Source organism: Lepidochelys kempii, chromosome 6, assembly GCF_965140265.1.
Source record: "Lepidochelys kempii isolate rLepKem1 chromosome 6, rLepKem1.hap2, whole genome shotgun sequence".
In the NCBI taxonomy this organism is placed as follows: Eukaryota; Metazoa; Chordata; order Testudines; family Cheloniidae; genus Lepidochelys; species Lepidochelys kempii.
The window spans coordinates 83,142,245-83,164,891 of NC_133261.1; the positions used below are offsets into that span (position 1 = coordinate 83,142,245).

The following is a 22,647-nucleotide window of genomic DNA, read 5'->3' on the forward strand; positions in this document are numbered from 1 at the left end:
GACCGCGCTTCATTGACAATAAACCTGACCAAGTTCTTTGGGGGAAAAAAGAGAGAGAGAGAGAAGCAATTTATATTTTCATAGGTTATGATGCCAACCTGGATATGGAGACTGGGTGTAGTGGTCATGATCCAAAAGGCAAAAGGATTGTCAGATACCAAGAAGATAAATCAGTCACATCCCATGGCCAGAAACCTATTGATGCAGATTCCAAGTAACTCTACTGCGCTGGCTGCTGCAGGCCAAACCTGTCCGGCCGGAATGGTTTTAAAATTGGTGTGTGAAACAGAAGGGAAACAAGAAGAGGAACATATCCTTAGAGAATCACCTGTGGCAATACAGATTGCCTGGGCGTGAGTATGGGAGTCATGACCCAGGCACAGCATATTCCCACAAAACAATTTAGTAAAACCAAATGATGAATTGAAAAAGAACTGACTTTAACCAAAGAGACACAGAGACAGTATAATGGTTGTTGGAAGGTGGATGAGGAGGTTAACTGTGAACAAATTATTACCCTTGCTGTATCCCCTAATACCGGTTCTAGTAATATACTTGAGAGGCATCCACTGACCATGAATCCACACAGATTAAGGAACAAAAAATAGAAACACCAGAAAAGACACGAGTATTATTAACCACACAACAAATAATGGACTACCACTTGATGGGCCTGGTAGGGGATAACCTAGCTTTTCCATACAACATTCAATCATACAAAAGGAAAGAGCAGAGGTATTGATTTATTGGTTCAGAGCAGGTGACACAGTAATTGGTTGTATCAAAGGAATTGTTAAAGCATATGGGTTATGGTCAAATAGAATCACCTTTGTTAACCTGGAGGATGGGTGGAGTGCCTCCATTTATATAAAGAGCATTTAGCTAGAAGATAAGGGTATATACACAGGAACTTGGACCATGGCCTCAGAAATTAGGAAATGCATTTATCATGTACAGGTATGTGAAGGAGTCTGTCCAACTCAGACTCCCACCTTACCCCCAACCACTCACGTCACTACTGACACTATCTCATCAATGGAATGTCCAAACCTACAACCTTGGCCCGCATCAGGACTCTTCCTGAACCCTACCACAGAGTATGTGGTAGAGAATATGGGATGGATATATATGCCAATAAAACTAAATTTTGCTAGTATGACCATGCCAATACAATGTCCACAACAATACAAAATTGGTTCAATTCAGAAATTGAAATTCAATTGCTATCTTGGAAGGGTTTTCAAAATCCCTTACTAAAACAGCAAAGGAGAAAGAAGAGAGGTCTTATGGGCACTGTATTGGGAAGTTCAGGTCTTGGCATGTCCATATGGAATTCAGCAGATATTGAAAATTGCAATCTAAAAATAAACAGCATTGTTAATGGGATAGGTAAGGCAGTCAAAACAGGAGGAGGCATTAGCAGTCTATTGCTGGATCAACGTGCAATTACCATTGACAACATACATTCAATTGCTCAAGGGTTCAGCCACCTGAATTCTACTATTTTGTCAATTATTAACAGCATGGAAAAGAATGATGTTTCACTGGCAGTTGTCTGTGTGGCCTCTCTGACAGAGTAATTGAAATGATCAAACAAAGTTTATTACAATTACAAAACTGGCCACAAGTACTAGACCGCACAGCCATTTTAAAACAAATACAGGAGCAAGGAGTAAATAATATTGCTCCTGTGTTTCTGCAATTTGCTAAATTTGATAAGGTTTCAAGTTTAGATCATGATGACAGCAAAAGTCTTAACATCATGATGGCCATCCCAAGGTGGATGCAAGATCCAGTCAAGGCGTTCTATGCCAACAGTGTGGGAACTTTGGTAAATAATACTTATGTACAGCATTATCCCACTGTGCTCCTAGTAACTAAAACTGGCTTGGAAATTAATCAGGTTTGTTGCACAAAACATAATGGATGGTGGCTATGTGAACAATTGATACCAATAACACAAAAAGAGGCCGGGCTCAACTGGTACAAAAAGAATTAGCCAATCAGATGGTATAAATACAAGATGTGGTATATGCTTTGGGATATTCCAATTTTTCCATACATGGAACACTTTTGTCCCGGAATCAATACAGGATTTTGTGTGGAAGTCACTAGCACAATTCAAATTGGAACCTATGCCTTTTGGCCAACAAGTAGCCTCAGCACTGCCACTGAAATTATTACTCCTCCTGGAAACCTACAAGATTTATTAATTGAATTGTTTCCCCCAGTGGAGCAATTACAATTGGACATACATGATTTGGTGGTAAGAACCAAGGAAGACTTAATATCCATAGCTCATCTTTCCAACAACAAACAGAAGAAGTAGAAAGTGTGCAAAGAGAGGTGGAAACTCCTTGATGGGAAATTCCAAAGGATGTTAGTCTACATCCAATAATCAGGACACTTAGAGTAACATTGATGGAAATACAAGCCATAACATTAATTGCTCTGATTGCTACATGCAACGTCAACTATCCATATTATTCATATATTATCATTTATCAGAAGTTATATAGGAAATATATCTGGTATTTATCTATTCAAGGATCATGTATATATATACGCTCATATATACACCTATACTGCTCTATAAGGTATAAGCACAATACACTTATAATCGTGACCAAAGCTCTTCTCATCCACCAAAGCCCTTCTCATTGATCACCAATTAAATAAATATAAAGGCCTCCTCATGCCACCCAAAAGTTATCAAAGAACAACTCTAGACCCCACAGATTAGTTATGGTCCCGGGCCTAACATTCCTAGGTCCACCATAAGGGACTGACAATAATTGGAAAATGAAATCTGTCCATCAGTCGTACGAGGGAATGTGCAGACTATGGGACAGATGGGGCATGAAGTATGGATGGTAAAGTAAGGTGACCACATAACAGTGTTTATCCTACTGGATCATCTTCAGTCAATGCATTATGCTTTTCCGGGACAATGGGTAAACATCCTCCCCATAAAAAAGACAAAAAGTGGGGGGAATGTAGTAGGAAGAGAGCCTGAGACATAAATCCTTGTATCAAAGGCCTGGTATGATCGTGTGATGGATAGAGATGTTTTGATCAAATCACCATGTACAAGGTAATGGATGGAACAACCCACAACAGGGGGCAATACATAACTTATTTGTATCGGGGTATAAAATGAAGTTTCAGAGGAAGTGTCTTTGGCTGACCTAGGGGATAATGGAAAGTCCCACCATTAACTAAGCCAGCCCATTCCAATGGGCATACATGTGTTAGTTTAACTGTAACCATTGAGCTAGGACATTGGGACTGTGCTTCGTTGACAATAAACCTGACCAAGTGCCTTCGCTATGAATCGAGTTTGTGGTTATTGAGCAATTCGATCAAGGTCCACTGTGCCAATTATCTGCACAGAGCTGGGACAGCACACAAAGAACACACACAAGCAGCCAACATCTAACAACAGCCGGGTATATTAATTTACATAAATTATGTATTTAAAAAACAAAGATCTTATCTCTCACTTCTCATGCAATATCACATTGCAGATGCCAGAGTGGCTGTGGGTTTTGCATATTCATTTGAGATCTAGCAGTTTTCACAGTTCAGTCTCTCAGAGCATAAGAATGCCAAACTTCTTCACTGGCCTACTCAGAGATTCTAAACATTCTCAATTTTCTATTTTAATTTTGTTTCCAATCAGGATACACTGTGCAGTTACACTGTTCAATGCATTCCCTGCACTTGTAAAGGGGAAACATTCAATTATTTAAATTACCTAGAATTCATAGGTGACTAACAAATGTAATTAACTGAGATCAATCTTAGTGCTAACGCTGGTCATAAGCAAAACTAGATAAAACCATAAACCTGATCAATATTGTCAGGAATTGTAGAGCAGAGTTCTTGTTGGGGGTATATAATAGGGCACTACAGGGGTTTTGCTTAACTGAAATTTTGTTTAGTTGGACACAGAAGAGGACATCTCTATATGACATCAGCTGTCAGTCTCAAAATCCCAGGCCTTGGGCCAGCGGAATCTCAGTAAATGAGGGGTGGGAGGTGTGTGGCAAACTGGGAAAGAAAAAAAGAGTGTCTGACCAAGCCTAGGGGCTGTTTACTTTCATACAACAAGCCTGCTGCTGATTTAACTCATATAACTGGCATAAATATCATGGAGTTATTTATATTTGCACACACTCGTGCACAGACATTAGGTTCCACCAGTGATGTAAGGGCATGAATGCCTTAATACTTTCATTTTTCCCCCACTAGTACAGTTCTCCTTTACTGCCTTAAAGCTCTATATCAGGTGTTACTTTTGAAGATTTAAACAGCTGCTTTTCTAATTTTGGCAAACTGAAAAGCATTTTATGTGGTCTGCATTTCAAAAGAGAATAAGTTACACACCAGATAAAAGACTAAGTGCTGGTTGACTGTAGCATCATTACTGATTTACTGAACTGTAGCGATTACGTACTGTAGCAAATATGGCACAGAAAATAGGGATAGCTGGCATCTTTTCAAAATGAGTAATCTGCTTCCTGATATGGAAAATATGAATGCCCTCTTGCTGACTTACAGGAATGCTTCGGATCTTGACTTCTTTACTGTATAGCAGGGGTCGGCAACCTTTTAGAAGTGGTGTGCCGAGTCTTCATATATTCACTTCAATTTAAGGTTTCGCGTGCCAATAATACATTTTAATGTTTTTTAGAAGGTCTCGCTCTACAAGTCTATATATTATATAACTAAACTATTGTCGTATGTAAACAAGGTTTTCAAAATGTTTAAGAAGCTTCATTTAAAATTAAATTAAAATGCTGATCTTACACCGCCGGCCCACTCAGCCCGTTGCTGGCCTGGGGTTCCGTTCACCTAGGCCAGCAGCAGGCTGAGCGGGGCCTGCGGCTGAGACCCCGGCTGGCAAGGGGCTGAGAGCCAGAACCCCAGACCGGCAATAGGCTGAGAGGGGCCGGTGGCCGGGACCCCAGACCAGCAGTGGGCTGAGCGGCTCAGCTGCTGCCGCTCAGTCTACTGCCGGTCTGGGGTTCCATCCTCCGGCTCCTGCCAGCCAGGGTCCCGGCTGCCGACCCCGCTCAGCCCGCTGCCGGTCTGGGGTCCCAGCCCTGTCCACATAGAGTAGGTACCTACCTTCTCCCTGGTTCTAGCCATTCCCTTCCTCTCTCTCTGCACTGAGATGAGGGTGGGAGTGTGCTGAGACCAAGGCTGGGGGTGAAGGAGCAGGTTGGGGTGCAGGGTCTGGCCAGAAACTAGAATGAGGGAGGGGGCTCAGGGTTGGGGCAGGAGGTTTGGGTGTGGAGTACTTACCTGGGCGGCTCCCATTTGGTGTGAGGGGTGCAGGTGGGGATGTGGGGTGTGTGTGTGTGCAGGAGCTCCCATTTGGTGCTCAGGACAGGGGGCTGAGGGTGTGTGAGAAGGGTGCAGGAGTCAGGGCAGGGGACTGGGTATGTGTGGGGGATGCCGGAGTCCGGGCTGGGGTGTGGGGGGGGGGTGCAGGGGTGAGGGCAGAGGACTGGGGTGTGAGGAAGGTTCAGGGGTCAGGGCAGAGGGCTGCTGATTTGTGAGGGGATACAAGGGTCAGGGCAGAGGGCTGGGGTGTGAGGAGGGTTCAGGGGTCAGGGCAGAGGGCTGGGGATGTGTGAGGGGATACAAGGGTCAGGGCAGGGGGCTGGGGTGTGTGTGAGGGGGTGCAGGGGTCAGGGCAGAGGGCTGGGGTGTGAGGAGGGTTCAGGGGTCAGGGCAGAGGGCTGGTGATGTGTGAGGAGGTGCAGGGGTCAGGGCAGAGGGCTGAGGAGTGGGGATGGTTCAGGGGTCAGGGCAGGGGGGTGTGTGAGGGGGTGCAGGGGTCAGGGCAGAGGGCTGGAGGGTGTGGGGGGTTCAGGGGTCAGGGCAGAGGGCTGGGGATGTGTGAGGGGATACAAGGGTCAGGGCAGAGGGCTGGGGTGTGAGGAGGGTTCAGGGGTCAGGGCAGAGGGCTGAGGAGTGGGGATGGTTCAGGGGTCAGGGCAGGGGTGTGTGTGAGGGGGTGCAGGGGTCAGGGCAGAGGGCTGGAGGGTGTGGGGGGTTCAGGGGTCAGGGCAGAGGGCTGGGGATGTGTGAGGGGATACAAGGGTCAGGGCAGAGGGCTGGGGTGTTAGGAGGGTTCAGGGGTCAGGGCAGAGGGCTGGGGATGTGTGAGGGGATACAAGGGTCAGGGCAGAGGGCTGGGGTGTGAGGAGGGTTCAGGGGTCAGGGCAGAGGGCTGGGGATGTGTGAGGGGATACAAGGGTCAGGGCAGGGGGCTGGGGTGTGTGTGAGGGGGTGCAGGGGTCAGTGCAGAGGGCTGGGGTGTGAGGAGGGTTCAGGGGTCAGGGCAGAGGGCTGGGGATGTGTGAGGGGATACAAGGGTCAGGGCAGGGGGCTGGGGTGTGTGTGAGGGGGTTCAGGGGTCAGGGCAGAGGGCTGGAGGGTGTGGGGGGTTCAGGGGTCAGGGCAGAGGGCTGGGGATGTGTGAGGGGATACAAGGGTCAGGGCAGAGGGCTGGGGTGTGAGGAGGGTTCAGGGGTCAGGGCAGAGGGCTGGGGATGTGTGAGGGGATACAAGGGTCAGGGCAGGGGGCTGGGGTGTGTGTGAGGGGGTGCAGGGGTCAGGGCAGAGGGCTGGGGTGTGAGGAGGGTTCAGGGGTCAGGGCAGAGGGCTGGTGATGTGTGAGGAGGTGCAGGGGTCAGGGCAGAGGGCTGAGGAGTGGGGATGGTTCAGGGGTCAGGGCAGGGGTGTGTGTGAGGGGGTGCAGGAGTCAGGACAGAGGGCTGGGGGTGTGGGCTGGGGTCGTGGGGGTGCTCCCAGCCCCCTGCTCTGAGCGGCTCATGACAGGGGGCTGGAGGGGATATGCCCTGATTCCACCCCCCTCCCCAAGGTCCCTGGAGCAGAGAGCATGCTGCGGTTCCGCTTTTCCCTTTCCCCCACGTAGCAAGGGCCGTCAGCTGATTGGCCGCAGGGAGGGAGAGGAGGAGGGGCAGGAACCCAGCATGCTGGGGGAAAAGAGGCAGGGGAGGGGGAAGCTTACCTGCCCAGCAAGGAGAGAGCGGTGGGCAGGGGACGGAAAAGAGCAGGCCGGGCTGGGCAGGAATTTTAATGGCACACTGCTGTCTGCCAGGGTCCGGCAGACAGCAGCGTGCCATTAAAAATTGGCTCACATGCCGTCTTTGGCACGCATGCCATAGGTTGCCGACCCCTGCTGTATAGCCTTCATCTTTCTTGAGCAAAGGGTATAGTAAATGGACCTTCTCTCATGCAATAGCCTTATGGGAATGCTATGGTAAAGAGAACAAAATATTCTCTGTCCACCAGCAAAGAAATGCCATCGGACTGGTTTTCTAAGTCTCATAACCTCAGGCTAAGTGAGTGTGCAACACCCACTCTATATGTTTTGAAGCATAACCTGAAAATAAAGAGGACTAGGAATCGGGGCTTGCAGGAACAATTTCTGTATAGCAAACAGGAGTGAGAATCCAAGAAAGTGAGTACAAATGTTGAGACAATTAGGAGATGGCACAAAGAAAGGTGCATATTTATTTATTTAAATTTATAATATCTGTCAGCATGCATGCTTGCTTTTTCTTAATAATTTAAGAATATCAGAATTTATTAAATTCGCTAGCTGTACAACATGACTCTCTCATTTTTCGTGATGGTTTTAAACCTCAGCCTTCTTTTCCCTACCATTTTGTTTGCTAGTTATCTTCTTTTTCTGTCCCTGCCTAATTTACATTTCAAGTTCTTCGAGGCTGGGTCTATACTGTTTTAAAATCCATACAATGCCAAACAAAAGTATAGTCCTACATAAATCTGTATTACTGATAAGTAATAATAATAATGGTTTGTGCCATTGGTGTATATTTGATCCACTAAAACATTAAACAATTGCTACAAATGTTATATACCTCATTTTAAGCTAATTTTAATGTAAATGCATGCTAAATTTCATGTATTTTTTTATTTGCTATGTTTTGGTTTTACCCTATTCCACAGAAGACATTTATCCTCCCACATCAGCTTTTTTCCTTATTGTATACTGCATGTTATTACTATTCACCTATGTTAGAGATAATTTCATCCTTTATTTTTAACATTATGTTGCTGCTTTATCAGAAATTATGGCAAAATCAGGCTGTTAGAGAACATACAGTATGATGGGGTGGGGGGAAAAGGCATACCACGAAAACATTCATTGAGGGCTAATTTCTGTCCTCAGTTATGTACACAACTTCAAATTGTTGTACACATATATTTGAGGGCAGATTTTAGCTAAGCATTTAATCCATGAAACAAACTAAGATACCTAACCAACACCAAAATATTGTAGGTGTTCACAATTACAAAACACGATAACAAGCCTCAAGAAAACATACACTTTACCTGACAAGACAACCTCAATTAGGTCTCCTTCTTGGATATCAGTAGCTGATTTCACCAGCTGGAGAATGTTTTCAGAGGTAGGATCATGGCGAAAAAGTAGAATTTTATCATACATTCCATAGAAACCACATTCAGGAAACTGCAAATACACAACCATGAATATTTATTATAATATAAAATACAAATGTGTAAAATATAATTAACACAACTAACACTTATTTTTGATAATGACCTGTCCCCAGATTTACATATGACAAAGCTACACATTTACGTAGATTTTTTTTTTAGCTGATGGACCATTTCTTATCCAACAGCTACTCAAGTATGAGGTTTATTACCCATATCAGTACTATGATGTGCGTGTTATAAATACTTCAGTAGTTAGATCACCTTCAGGCTCTGGAGCTGTCTCCCCCACCCCCTATGTAGGCTCTTTTATACTTCCTTCCCTTGCAACAACTGCTACAGAACTTTCTTACAGATTTCCAGCCTACCCTTAATGCTATTGCTAATACCAGTATTTAGATCAAGTAGAAAAAGATGCCCCTGGAGTTCAACTCAAGTCACCTTCATGATATTTCTCATCTCCATGTAAATGGGAATCCTGAAATATTCTAAAAGCAGAGCCCTTTGCATATCCGTGCCATGCGTTGCAGCAGTATAGAGCCATACCTTTCTCACTCCATATATTGTTTCCTTCAGAAACCTCAAATTAATATCACCCAGTCCTGAGGCTGTCCCAAAGCAAAGCCCTGGGGAGGAAGACAGATGGGGGCAAACTCCATACTGTTTACTATGTGGCATTTTTTTGGAACCATCCCTTCTGCTTGGAGGGGTATGAGGGTTGCACTCCATTCTGTCCATCCCACTACTTCTATTCCATTCTATGCATGAGAGTAGGTACTCTTCCCTCCTTTCAGTTCAGCATGGGGCTTCATTCAAATCTCATTGGAAGAAGCTACTGGGAGAGAGGCTGATTCAGCCCATCTCCAAGCCAGCCTCATCCACTTTGTTCAAAAATAAGCTCAGTTTTTCTGGCAGCAAAAGATGGCTACTGTCCTCCTGGAGAGTGAGAGTTTGCAGTGCTGTGCTGTACCTCCAAGAAGAGTTTCTGCCACTGGAGGTCTCGAGAGATTATGGCATGGATTATGCTTCTCAGGCAGAGTCTCGGTTCGGCTCTATGAAGGTCTTGTTATATAAAGCCAGTTACTTACCGAATAAAGCAGAGTTCGTGCAAGCAACCTAAGCACCGAGTCACCACTGAACATCACATGGCCCTTTTAAGGCCTTTCAGGTTGGCACCCAAGAACAGAGAAACACAAAATCACCAGGTCACTATTGAAAATCTTGGCCTGGATGTTTAAATTTAGAAACGTAACACACTAGAAACCAAACGGCATTGTTATGCATTCATCTCAGCTATTAAAAAGCTCTTCTTAATTTGACTCATCTTCAAACATATCTTTTTAACATTTTTTTAAATAGTTTAAATCTAGTACCAACAGTGTGGAAAAGTACAACGTGGGTAAAAAAGCCATACAGTACTACTTCATTAGGCCAATGTTTCTGATTTTTTTTCTTCCTCCCAGACCTAACTGCATGATACATCTGATCTAAAAGCTATTGAATATAATGAGATCAATAACATACTGGTTACATAAAGTGAAAACATCTACAACTCAGTTAATTTCTTATTTTCCACAGATGATTCAAACTTGTTCACAAATACATTACAACCAGCAGGAATAACAACATACTCTTCAGGGCACAACCATCTTTTTGTTCTATGGACAGCACCTAACAACGAGGTTCTGCTCCTTCACTAGGCTCTCAGGTGATGGAGTACTACAATTACTACTATGAATAATAAAATCATGCAATTATTTTCATATAATTAATTGAAGAGCAGGGCTACTGATTCAACTTTTAAATAAGAATGTGCATCTAACTTAAGAATAGCAACTAATCACAAGTACAATATGTAGCTGCTTGTATCCTTAATATTCCATCCAATTGTTTTTCAGACAAAGCCCTTCTTGATTCACCAACAAGAACTCCTATTGCATTTGCTGGGCCCTTTAGAAAAGGCGTCAGTGTGATGCAGTCGAGGGCATGGAGGTCACCATGACAGCAGAGTTTCAGACACTGTTTAGTTGTCATGGCAGCAGAACCCAAGGCTTTTTTTCAGATTAAATACTTATTTATGGGACAAAACAAATGTATGCACATCAGCTTTTGATTTAACAGGAAAAAAACAGGCTGATAATCTTTCAACTATCACACCTTTAGAACAGAAACCCTGCATATGAGATTTTCAAAAACTGTTTTAAATAATATTTCAAAGGCAAAATGATCTACTGCACTGCAGGACTTGTAATAACTGAAAGAACACACTGAAAAAAGAACACACTGAAAAAAACAATGTTCCCTAATTTGGTAATAATCATCCATTTTATGTAAAGGTGTTTGAGTTTTGAAATTTGACAACCCCCATTAAGCTAAACAGGCTTTCAGAAAAGCTCAAAGCCTGTAAACTCAGCTTGAGTTTATTACAAGATCAGTGATGTTTTTTCAGAGTCTTTGTTGTTGTCAGCACAAACATCTCAGATAAGTGATTTCAAATCTCTCCCAGTTTTAAGGAGCCAAACTTGTAATTTTGAAAATATAGCCACCAATGTCTGAATTTAATATCAAAGGTTCAATTCTACATCAGCAAACGAACTCAAGGTTATCAGGGACTGACAATACTGCTGCATTTCATGGTAAATACAAGGATATCCAGTCAGTGGTGCTGGAACAATTTTTATAGTAGGGGTGCTGAAGGCAGAAACGATGTATTTGGGTTGTTGTTACTACTTCAAGCTGGGGGTGCAGCAGCACTCCAACACTCTGAGTTCCAGCACCTATGTACCCGGCACTGATCTTTATAGTAGGTTGTGGACTAGTATCTTTTAATAGTTTAATTTAATAGTGAATTTAAAGTTCAGCGTTACTCACATGTACTACAAGAAACAAAGGACTAAATCAATAGAGAAGATCTAACTAAAATGACTATGAACTATGGCTGAATTTTAGCTGAGGGTTTTCTTTTTTTATGTATGTAATTTGAGTAGATCTACAATTTACTACCATTAATTTATGGCACATAACAAACTGTAACTGACATGAGAGAGACTCATAGATATTAAGGTCAGAAGGGACCATTATGCTCATCTAGTCTTACCTCCTGCACAATACAGGCCACAGAATCTCACCCACCCACTCCTGCAATAAACCTCTCACCTCTGCCTGAGCTACTGAAGTCCTCAAATCATGGTTTAAAGACTTCAAGGTGCAGAGAATCCTCCAGCAAGTGACCCATGCCCCATGCTACAGAGGAAGGTGAAAAAGCACCAGGGCCTCTTCCAATCTGCCCTGCAGGAAAATTCCTTCCCGACCCCAAATATGGCAATCAGCTGAACCCTGAGCATGTGGGCAAGATTCACCAGTCAGATACCCAGGAAAGAATTCTCTGTAGTACCTCAGATTCCACCCCATCTAACATCCCATCACAAGCCATTGGGCCTATTTACCATGAATAGTTAAAGATCAAACATTGGCATGTGTGTGAACAGACCTGTGCCTTTGCTCAGCAACCAGTGGTAAGAACTGGGCAACTGGGGGGTGGGGTGGGGTGGGGGGAGAAGGAGAATTGGCACAGAATTCTCCCACCAGTACTTTCTATCTCAATCTTATTGGGCCTAAGCAATGGGAATAAAATCATCCCGTCTCCAGTAAACACAAGCTAACCAAGCTACGTGAATGAATGAGCAACAGGATGGACAACAAAACTCAATTTTGACAAATGCAATGTAATGTACACAGGAAGAAATAATTTAATTTAGAACCCATCTAAGTGTGTATTTAACTGTAAACACTCATGAAAAAGACTTGGGAATCAATATAAACAGCTTAACACAGATGTCAAAAAAGCAAACCAATTGTAAGGATGTGTAGAGAATGGGACAGAAAATAATACAGAAAATGATTACAAATGCCATTATATAAATCAACAGTATGCAATCTCCTGGAATATTGTGTTCGGTACTGATCACCCTCTCTCAATTAAAAAGCAGGAGAAATGAGAGTGAATAGAAATGCATCCAAAAAAGATCAGAGACATGAAAATACTGTCATTTGAAGAGATATTTAATAGGACTGTTTCATTTAGAGAGGCGATTAATAAAAGGGGACATGATTCAGGTCTAAAAACTAAGTCAGATGCTCTTTTTGACCTCCTCTCATACAAAAATTAGGGGAATGTCCATGAAATGGAAAGGCAGCAACTTAAAACTGATAAAAGGAAATACCTTTCTGGAGGAAAAAAAAAACCCATTCAGTGCCTACTTAACTTGTGGAACTCACTGCCACAAGATATTATTTGAGGACAAAACCTTAGTAGGAATCAAACACTAGATGTTTACATGGGAAAAAACATCCACCATTATGGTAGGTAAGATAAATTGATAAAGTGACACAAGCCCTCATACTTCAAGAATAGATAAACTACTAACTGCCTACAGTTGGGAAGAAGCTTCTATAGTGAGCTGTAGCTCACGAAAGCTTATGCTCAAATTTGTTAGTCTCTAAGGTGCCACAAGTACTCCTTTTCTTTTTGCAGACTAACACTGCTGCTACTCTGAAACCAGTTTATTCCATAGTTGTCCCTGATGGGAAATTTTGCACATTCAGTTATTCACCCTAGTTCTAAAAATAGTTATATAATACCACTATAACTGAAGTATCCCAATGTATAAGTATCCTCTGCTGGCTTGACATTCTCTGGGGAAAAGAGCATCTTCCCTGGAAAAAGGTAAGGAACCACTCTCAGAGAAACACTGACATCACTGATGCCTACATGCCAAAAACATTGTTAAGTTTAGCTCCATTTGAAAAAGGAAATAATACTAACAAAAGAAATGTTAATTTCATGTTACTTAAAGATAAACAATGTAGGCAGGTGGAAAACATACTAGAATAACTAACAAAATGTTTCCATTAAGCAGAAGTATTTCATTAATCTATACTTCCCTGTGGCTTACTACTACTGTGCACTTTGGATTCAATATTAGTGTAAGGAAAGAATTTCTCTCCTCTTCATAATTAGAGTAGAGGGAGGGAAGAGAGTTTTAAGTTTCAAAAGTATTGAAAATCAACTTCTAAATATACTGTAACTACAGTAACTGTCACCAAGACTTTCAATGTGGGCAACATCTGAGTAAGCATCCAAGATTCCTAGGAGCTCTATTTTTACACAGGGTTGTTTATAATCTTCATCAGTCAGGGAGAGAAGAATCTTGGAGGCTTTTTTATTTTATTTTATTTTATTATTTGCATGACCCCGAAGATAAATAAAAATACTTTAGGTATCTAAATGTTCAGGTACATTTAAAATATTAAGGACCAAAAATCACACCTAGGATATGCAAAAGCAAGCTTAAAGAAGTGGTACCTGCTTATTTCTTAAGGTCTGATTTTGTCCCCAAATTTCTTGAAGGTGACAAATTATTCAAGCTACCTCTGAGAACATTTTTCTCGTTCAGCACTGACTTATCTCAGGCCTTGAAAGAAATGGTTACTTTATCTTTTTAGCAAATTTGATCTACATCAAGCTGATGTAGGAAAGAATCAGTTTTCTAGAATAGAAGTCGGTCTGAAATGGAACTGCAAGTGGAAAGTTTAAGAGACTGGTCTTGAAATCTGCCATACTCCCCAGAGTGTATTAGTTAGCTCCGGGTATCCACTTTTGTTAAACCCCAGCAACTGTACAATGATCTAACTAGCCCTCTGGAAATTCCCAGATTCTGTTGATAATGGGTCCCTGTCACAGGGTAGGTACACCCCATCATGAGGTGTCTGATCAAAAGAAAGGGAAAGGCTGTACTGCAGTCGGGTTAGGTCCTATACTGGTGGTATAAAATGTGGTAGTATGGCCTAGTGACCAGAGTCAAAAGGTCAGCCCTTCCACACAGCTGTGTGGCCCAATGGTGGGAGTCAATAGAGCAGCCCTTCCTCACAGGGCTGCATGGACCAATGACAGGAGTCAGAGTGGCCCTTCTTCATAGGGCTGCATGGCCCAATGGCAGGAGTCAGAGTGGCCCTTCTTCATAGGGCTGCATGGACCAATGGCAGGAGTCAGAGTGGCCCTTCTTCATAGGGCTGCATGGCCCAATGGCAGGAGTAAATAGAGCAGCCCTTCCACACTGGGCTGCATGGCCCAATGGCTGGAGTCAATAAAGCTGCCCACCTCCATGGGGCTGTGTTGGCCCATTGTCTCGCTGGGGAAGTGTGGCGCCACATAAGGGCATGTGACACCTGGGATACGGGACTTGGGCCCTCCCTGTTCCTCTGAGTCCCAGCCTAGGGCCTTGGCAGTGGTCAGGGTGCTGAGTCAGCGGCAATCCTCCTGAAACATGGTGACCTGTTCCCTGGTTCTCCAACCAGAGCAATGTCTAAATCCCCTGCGCTGCTGCCTACCCTGTCTTCCTTGGTGGTGGTACACGGTTCCCCGGTCTCTGGAGGCCTCAGCCGGTGCAGCTCCCGATGGCTTGGTCCCTTCTCTGGGTTCCACAGGCAGCCTGGAATCTGTCTGGGGCTCAGCGCGCCTTGGCTCTGTGGTCAGGGCCTGCAGCCAGAAGAGAGCCTGCAGTCTGCATTCTTCCTCTTCATCAGCCTGCCAGACTGAGCTGGGCTGCTTCCTTTTATACCTTGCCTCCAGGCTAGGCATGCCTACCAGAGGCAGAGAGGTGTTGCCTCCTCAGCCTGCAATGCACAGTTAATACTTTCTGGGCCAGTGCGGGGTAGGTACACTGTCACACTCCCATGTGGAGCCTGGGAGGAGTATTGTGAAAACTCCTTAGGCTCACTGTCCGACCTCTCACTTGACAGAGGGGCATGGCATGATTGCAAGTCTATGCACCGTGCCTGGCAAAGGCTCAGTGCCGTAACCTCAGTACCAAGGGGCAGAGCGTCAGATGCCTCCATCATACCCAGGTTACCACCCTGATGGAATTTCACTGGTACCAGTTGCTCCAGTGTTGGTGTCAGGGGAGATGGAGACCTCGTCTGTACCAGTCTCTCTGGTACTGAGAGGGCTAATATTGCTGGCGGTACCAATGTCAACTTGCGTACCGGGAGCATTTTCCTAGGGCGTTTGCTCTTCTCTCTTGGTACCGAAGATTCAGAGCCCATGCCCAAAAGGTCTGTGGGCCTGTCAGAAGTACCGGACACCAATGGGCACCATGAGGCATGGGTGCCAAATTGGGGTCTTGGTGCCAGCGATGCCAAGGATACTGAGATTGCTTTTGGCTCTCCCTGGGCTCGCTGAGGGGACTTCCTGCTCTCTTTTTTGACATGTAAGAAGGGTCCCCGGTCTGTTTCTTCAACCCACTATCCTTCGAAGTTGAAGGTTGAGGGGAAGACTTATATCCGCCAGAAAGTTGGGGTCGGAGAGCTGCCTCCACTAAGATTTTTTTTTTTTTTGGCGAAGCTCTCCTTGCAGGATCTCAGCCAGAGCTGTTGGCAGCCAGAACACTTCTGCTTGGTGTGGCCTTCGCCAAAGCAGTGGATGAACTGTGAGTGCGGCACTACTTGAAGCCCGGAAAGCCAGGCATACCCTTGTCCAGGAGGCTCCCCCCACACTGGGAGTTGACAAAAGAATGAAATCCCTTTTTTTTTTTTAAGGCAAATAGTAGAATGAAAAAAGAAACAAAAGAGGTCTTCAAAGGAAGCTAAAAGTTAGCAAATGTAAGAGAGTTAACAACCCATGAACAGACAGCTAAAGATCTGTCTCTAGCTGGGGCAACTGAGAAGGAACTGAGGATGGTTAGCCCACACGCACTAATTAGCCTCATGGCGCAGCACAAGGAGAGAAAGCGCATGTGAGGGCCTAGTGGACACTGCTACCAAAGTTCTCCAATCAGCAGCACAGAGACACAGACACACCTACAGTGGAGCACCAACAGGGGACACTACTTGACGAAGAATTTAATATTCCCCTTCATACCATGAAATTTGAATAATCCAGTTTTTCATTAATAGATGAAAGGAGCAACTATTTAATGAGAAATTAATGCACATATAATTCTTATTAGAGACATTTAAAAGGTTTTCTTACATAGAAAATCTAATCTTTAAAATGTTCACACAAATCAATTATAGGTGGCAATAATTAATGAGAAGCCCTCTACTTGTTGTGTAAAAACATATTATCCTGTATTATATCCTGACAGATTATTGCTTAGTGAAAGCTATTAGTAAATCTCAGTAGGCATGCTCAAATTATTCACACAAGAATAATTAGGTGTGTGGATTTACAACTGAAAATGCACTTCACACTATCTGTCTCACACCATGAACAAAACTGTCAGTATAGCAAAGAGAAGTTTTTGCTTCATAATAAATCTGTGGGTTTTATTCATTACCTTAATGAACTAGAGGCAAGGGACACAAGGAAAATTTCTGACAGAAATTAGTAAACAACAAACTAAAGTCTTCTGTACACACAAGTTGCACTGCTTTCATTATACTGCTAGAGTTAAAATGGCACAACCCTAATAGCGAGGCTACAGCTACACCAATATGTTTTATTTCTATATGAGAAGGTACAGTAGAAACTGAGAGTTACAAACACCAGAGTTAAAAACTCACCAGTTAACCAATCACCTACCTCATCTGGAACCGGAAGCACTCAATCAGGCAGCAGAGACCCAAAAAAAGAAAAAAAAAAGCAAATACTGTACAGTACTGTGTTCAAACAAACTACCAAAAAAAGGGAAAGTTTTTAAAAAAAAATTGGGAAAGTAAGGAAACTGTTTCTGTGCTTGTTTAATTTAAATTAAGTTAGCTAAAAGCAGTATTTTTCTTCTGCATAGTAAAGGCTCAAAGCTGTATTAAGTCAATGTTCAGTTGTAAACTTCTGAAAGAACAACCATAACTTTTTGTTCAGAGTTATGAAAATTTCAGAGTACTGAACAACCTTGATTCCCAAGGTGTTCGTAACTGTAGCACCTTTATATCAGCATAACTGCACCCACCCAAGGGTTGTACTGGTATAACAATTTTGGCAAAAAAATCACAACCCTAACCAACATAGTTATATTGATACAACAGCTATGCATAGATCAGCCAAAGGCTCTGATCCTGAAATTTACAGTGCATTTGAGGGATTTCCTGAAGCCCCATTGACTTCACTATCCAGTAGTCCCACTGAAGTCAATGGGACCATTTAGGTGAGGCACATACGTAAGGGTCAGCAGGATCAGGGCCTACAGTCCTCTGCCTGCAGTGGGATTTATTCAGGTGAACACTTTTATACTGGAGCAGATGCAAATGACTACACACAACTAAGGTAGGGCAGGGTTTGTCTGGCCTTACCCAGGAAGGGTAGCTCTGCTTTGTGGTGTGGGGAGGGGAGGAAGGAGGTCAGAAACTGCTGTAAAAAAGGTGCTTGGTGGTCAGCTTTGCAGCAATGACTCGCTGCTCTATGCACATTCCTGGGGCGGGGGGGGAAGGGACGAAACCTGGGTGGGGGGAAGTCTTTGTTCCACACAGCAAGGAAGCGAGCACCTATCCTTCCTCCCCTAGTGGAGGCGAATGGCAGGCTGGGTTAGGACCTGCTGTGGGCATTACGCTAGTTACCCTTTTTAAAGGAGAGCTGGGAAGGAATTTTTCCAGCACCACCAGAATTGGCTTTGGTGGAGTGTGGTTTTTTCGCCTTCCCCACAGCAGGTGTGAATCAGGACCTTTTCTGGTGAGAAGAAAAGGTGGTAGGCCATATGTTGCAACTTATTTTGTAAGGTTGGGCAGATGTTCAGTGCAGGTACTCCATAGGGAAGGCAGCCAGTGACCAGATAAATGGCCTGGTAAAGGACTTAAAGGAGGTACTGACTAAAGGAACAGGAGGGGACTGGGGACTCCTCTGATCGGTACAGCAGGGAACCAACCCCCTCCCCGTTCTCATAGCCCTCCTTAACCCTCTTACAAGGGTGGTGGATGGTAAGGTCCAAGCCATGGGTCGGCTGGGGGACCTGGATGGAAACAAAGGGGGACTGGTGGAAGCCCTGGAGAATTGATTTGAATAAGCATGGATTTGCCTGCACTGTACACTTTATCTGCCGGGTAGTCCCAGACATCTATATAATAAAGTTGTGGCCTGATTAAAACCCATAAGTGGCGTCTCCTGTCCTTCTTGCAATGTACCCAGACAATTAATTTCAGACATGTGGATGTAAAGCTGTAATCTGACATGGTGGTCTGCTCAAATGGATTCCTTTGCAGGAATGAGCTTAACATGAAGTTTTTAAAGTTCCGAAACCCAGAATATTTCAGGATTACTCAGGAAGAGCAAAAGTATTTGCCTGGTTTAAAACGGAAGCAAGCAGCAATTTATTAAAAAGGAACTTGGTTTCAATGACTGCTGCTTGTAGTGATTAAAATGTTAAGCAGAACTTGCTCTGTTCTTGGAAGCTGGAAATTGTGAGCGTGTGTGAGAGAGAATAAAATTGGGAAATTCAGTATTTTTAGGGTCTAGATGTGGTGGTTATTCATACACAATGAACAGAATGAGGTCTGGCTAAACTGATCCATGTAACAATTGATCTGTATATACATAAATAACATACTCAAATAGCATTTTCACCAAGGCAAGTCCTTGGAGGAAATAAAATATGAATGATAAAATATGAACTCAGGAGTTTCATGTATTTTTTTCTTTTTGGTATCAAATTTTACTAACAAAGCAAGAATCTATTAAAATAGATTACTATAATTAGTGTTGCTCCTTTTTTCAACCAAGTGGCCTATTTATTTAAATTAATGTACAAAGAAAGTCTTGTTCCTTTGAACACAGAAGGAATCAAATAGCAGGAAACAGCTTCTTTTGCTCACAACACTAAGAGCACCTGTTAGCCTACATCCTGACCCAGAAACCTCCACCAGGTTTCTTCCAGGGTTAGTATTGTGCTTTCAGCTGCTCCTTCAGGCTGTCTCTCTTTCCCAGTTTTTCTGTTCTGCCTCCCCACTCACCCACCCACAGACACACTCCTACCCAAAACAATATTCAGCCAAAAACTCCTGTGTGGGTTCACTCACACCTCTTGTCTTAGGTGGGGGTTTTAACCCAACCATAACAAAATTCCACCCAGCTCATAACAATAGTATTGGTTTTAATAGATCACAGTCTCATGAATATTATCCCCAAAACAATGGATACATTATTTTCATAAATGTCAATGACAGAAATAACCCTAGTTCAACTGCCACCCTAAAACAAAGGTATGTTTGCAGAAAGCATTTCTAATCTTTGCCTCTCAGTGAAATGAAGCTAATGTTATGCTGATTTCTTCCTGCAAGTATTATAATGCTATGATATTAAAAATACATATCTTGTAAGCATTTGATAGATATTCATTCTTAAAAGCTTTTTTAAAGGCGATTATAAATAATTGTTTCAAGATTTAAATAAAACAAATGTTATATTTTACAAGTTGTATATAGTCAGTACTGTACTAGAAACTAGAAAAAAAAATAGTACTTGAAATCAACTGTGAGATTGCATTTAAAATTGACAAGCTTCTTTGCATTTCCAGAAAGCAAACTTTAACTATTGTCAGACATTGTATCCTTGGAAATGCTAAACAGCCCCTTAGAGAGAACATGACTTGTTGGGTAAAGTCCTGCACATCTGTGGATATCCACAAAAATGGTCTGCAGATTGCAGAGTGGATTCGGATACAAATTTTGTATCTGCGCAGGGCTCTATGGATGGGACTTCAAGGAATGATATGCTATTCACTAGTCTGCAAAATCTGGAAAGATGCTACCGTATGTTACCACCACTCAAGGGTCTCCTTAGCATAGAACAGAGGGATAGGTGATGTTGCGTGCCAGCTCCATCTCAGCAGTATTTGTAGAAACCAAAGTGACAGGGATCAGTTGAAAATGTTCCCAATACCTCTAACACACTTAAAGAAATTCACCTGAAGACTTCCCTCATTGGCTGGAAGACAGGCAACTATGCAAATTCTGGGTTCTGTGCCAGAGTCAGTCAAAATAACATCAAATTGTATACAGATCATTTCGTGAAAGGATTTTCATTGGATCTTTAATGACCCAAAATATTTACCTATTGGTTCATGAAGCACCTTTATGAGGATAGTCACTGAACTCAATACAATTCCTACTGAGATAGGTACAAGTGAAATTATGCCAAGCTGAGCTAACAGACTAAGGGTGAAATCCTGGCCCCACTGAAGTCAGTGGCTAAACAACTATTGACTTCAATGGTGACAGGGTTTTACCCCCCAAAATGCATCTCACATGCTGACCCTCAGTGGTATTCCAGGTGGAAACACACTGGTGAGGCAATGCAAGAAATCTTATACTGCTGCTGGCCATGCTATACCTATTCTGCAGATAAACACTTGCAGGACTGTCCAGCAAATAATGGAGAAGTAGGAATCTAACTCTGAAGCATCAGTTATAGCCCTGTCCTGGATATTTGGATCAACCTACTTGACAGACCAATGATCTAATTGGGTATGGCAAATCATGTTTTCCTACATAGAAGGCTTTAGTTTCCATTGCTGTGAGCCAGGTGAATTTGAGGAGCACCGCATTTCACTTGATATTAAAAACAAAAACAAACAAAACTTCACACCCAAGCTATCTAAAATTGTACATGGTATCCTTTTAATAGTTTCTTGCAGCTCAAGGACTCAAAGACAAACTATTGGGGAAAAATGGTTGATAACTATTAATATTTTGGGATTCCAACATTATTCCAATCAGTCAGTTGGTGTATTTTATTACTGTACACGCAGAACTTTTAAATTTTGGTATACCTAGTAATTACCACTGTTGTATGATTATATCTATTTCCAACATGAATTGGAAACTTCTTTCAATGGCTTGTATTCATCACATATGAAATGATATGGATGAGTAAGAATATTCAATTTTCCCTTTCCGCTTTATTAAAATTTTCATAAAGCTTAATCAAAAGGAAAAGGAAAGATGGAATTTTTTTAATGTAAGCAGTAAGTACACCTTTTCTTTACCAGCCGGTTTTAAAATAATTAGTTGAGTGTTGTAAAAGACTTGTATTTCTCAATGAAGAACTGTTGGAGGGAAAATAATTTTCTATCACATAAAGTACTTTCCCTGACAGATCTAAAAAAGCAGCTCCTTAAGTTTTGATGTTTCTGAGGGATTATTTTCCCCCTACTACTTCTACTTTAAATATGACAATTTATTTAATCAATTAAGATTTTAAACCAATAATATGGCAATATTTGTTAGGTTCTTGATCTTTTAAAATTATTGTATTGATGCTGCAACTAACCATCCATTTGTGGTATTACAGCATTTACTATAATGCTCAAGTGTTATGAAAAGAGTAAGAATAAATGTCACCTGAGTGCCCAAAGTGCAAAACAGTATCAGGAAATATGAAGGGGTATTTTCAGAAGCAAAAAAGGAACATTAGAACTACCGCTAGTCTCTTTCCTTTTTATCCTCATATCTTTTTTGTTCTTTCCCCCAAGTTCATCTCACCTTATATTTTATTCTATTTAGCACTATATTTATTTCCCTCTTCTCTTCTAGCTGTTCAATTCTATCTGTTATGGTCTACCTTTTTTGTTGCAAGAAAACACAATAGAAAACTCAAATGCTGAAACACTTGAGCTTTGTCCAAAGACTATAACACAACCAATATAAAGACTTCCATTGACCTTGATGTGCATCACATTGTCCTTTATCTGCAGTCAGCTGCAGAACTAAATGGATGGAGACTGTATCTAGTCAAAAAGAAAAGGAGTATTTGTGGCACCTTAGGCATCCGATGAAGTGAGCTGTAGCTCACGAAAGCTTATGCTCAAATAAATGTGTTAGTCTCTAAGGTGCCACAAGTACTCCTTTTCTTTCTGTGAATACAGACTAACACGGCTGCTACTCTGAAACCTGTGTCTAGTCAGTTTCCCACTGTAGGTGTAGTTAACGTGTGAACTGTTCCTATAATCTGAGTCCTGGGTCGAATATTGGCTTGTTCCTTTACCCTTGTAAGGAATAGTGGACAAGCCCATAATTGTTGCTGCTGGTATGGACTGTCCCTGAACACACAGGCTTGTCTACACAGTTTTTTAACACCAATTTTACTAAATTGTTTTTTTATTTTCCTACTGATTTAAATTGGTGCAAAATATGTGT

At 42.6% G+C, this 22,647-nt stretch overlaps 1 protein-coding gene across 7 annotated transcripts in view; it reads right to left on the reverse strand.

Annotated features, from left to right (window-relative positions):
* Positions 1-22,647, reverse strand: part of PRKD1 (protein kinase D1) — a 301,945-nt gene that overhangs the window by 135,397 nt on the left and 143,901 nt on the right. For all 7 annotated transcript variants that reach the window (XR_012159485.1, XM_073348910.1, XM_073348911.1 and 4 more), the window contains one exon: positions 8,401-8,539. Coding sequence is in view for 6 of the 7 variants with exons in the window: in XM_073348910.1 (XP_073205011.1) it covers positions 8,401-8,539 (139 nt within the window). In the remaining variant the exon portion in view is untranslated. The remainder of the gene's footprint in view (positions 1-8,400; positions 8,540-22,647) is intronic.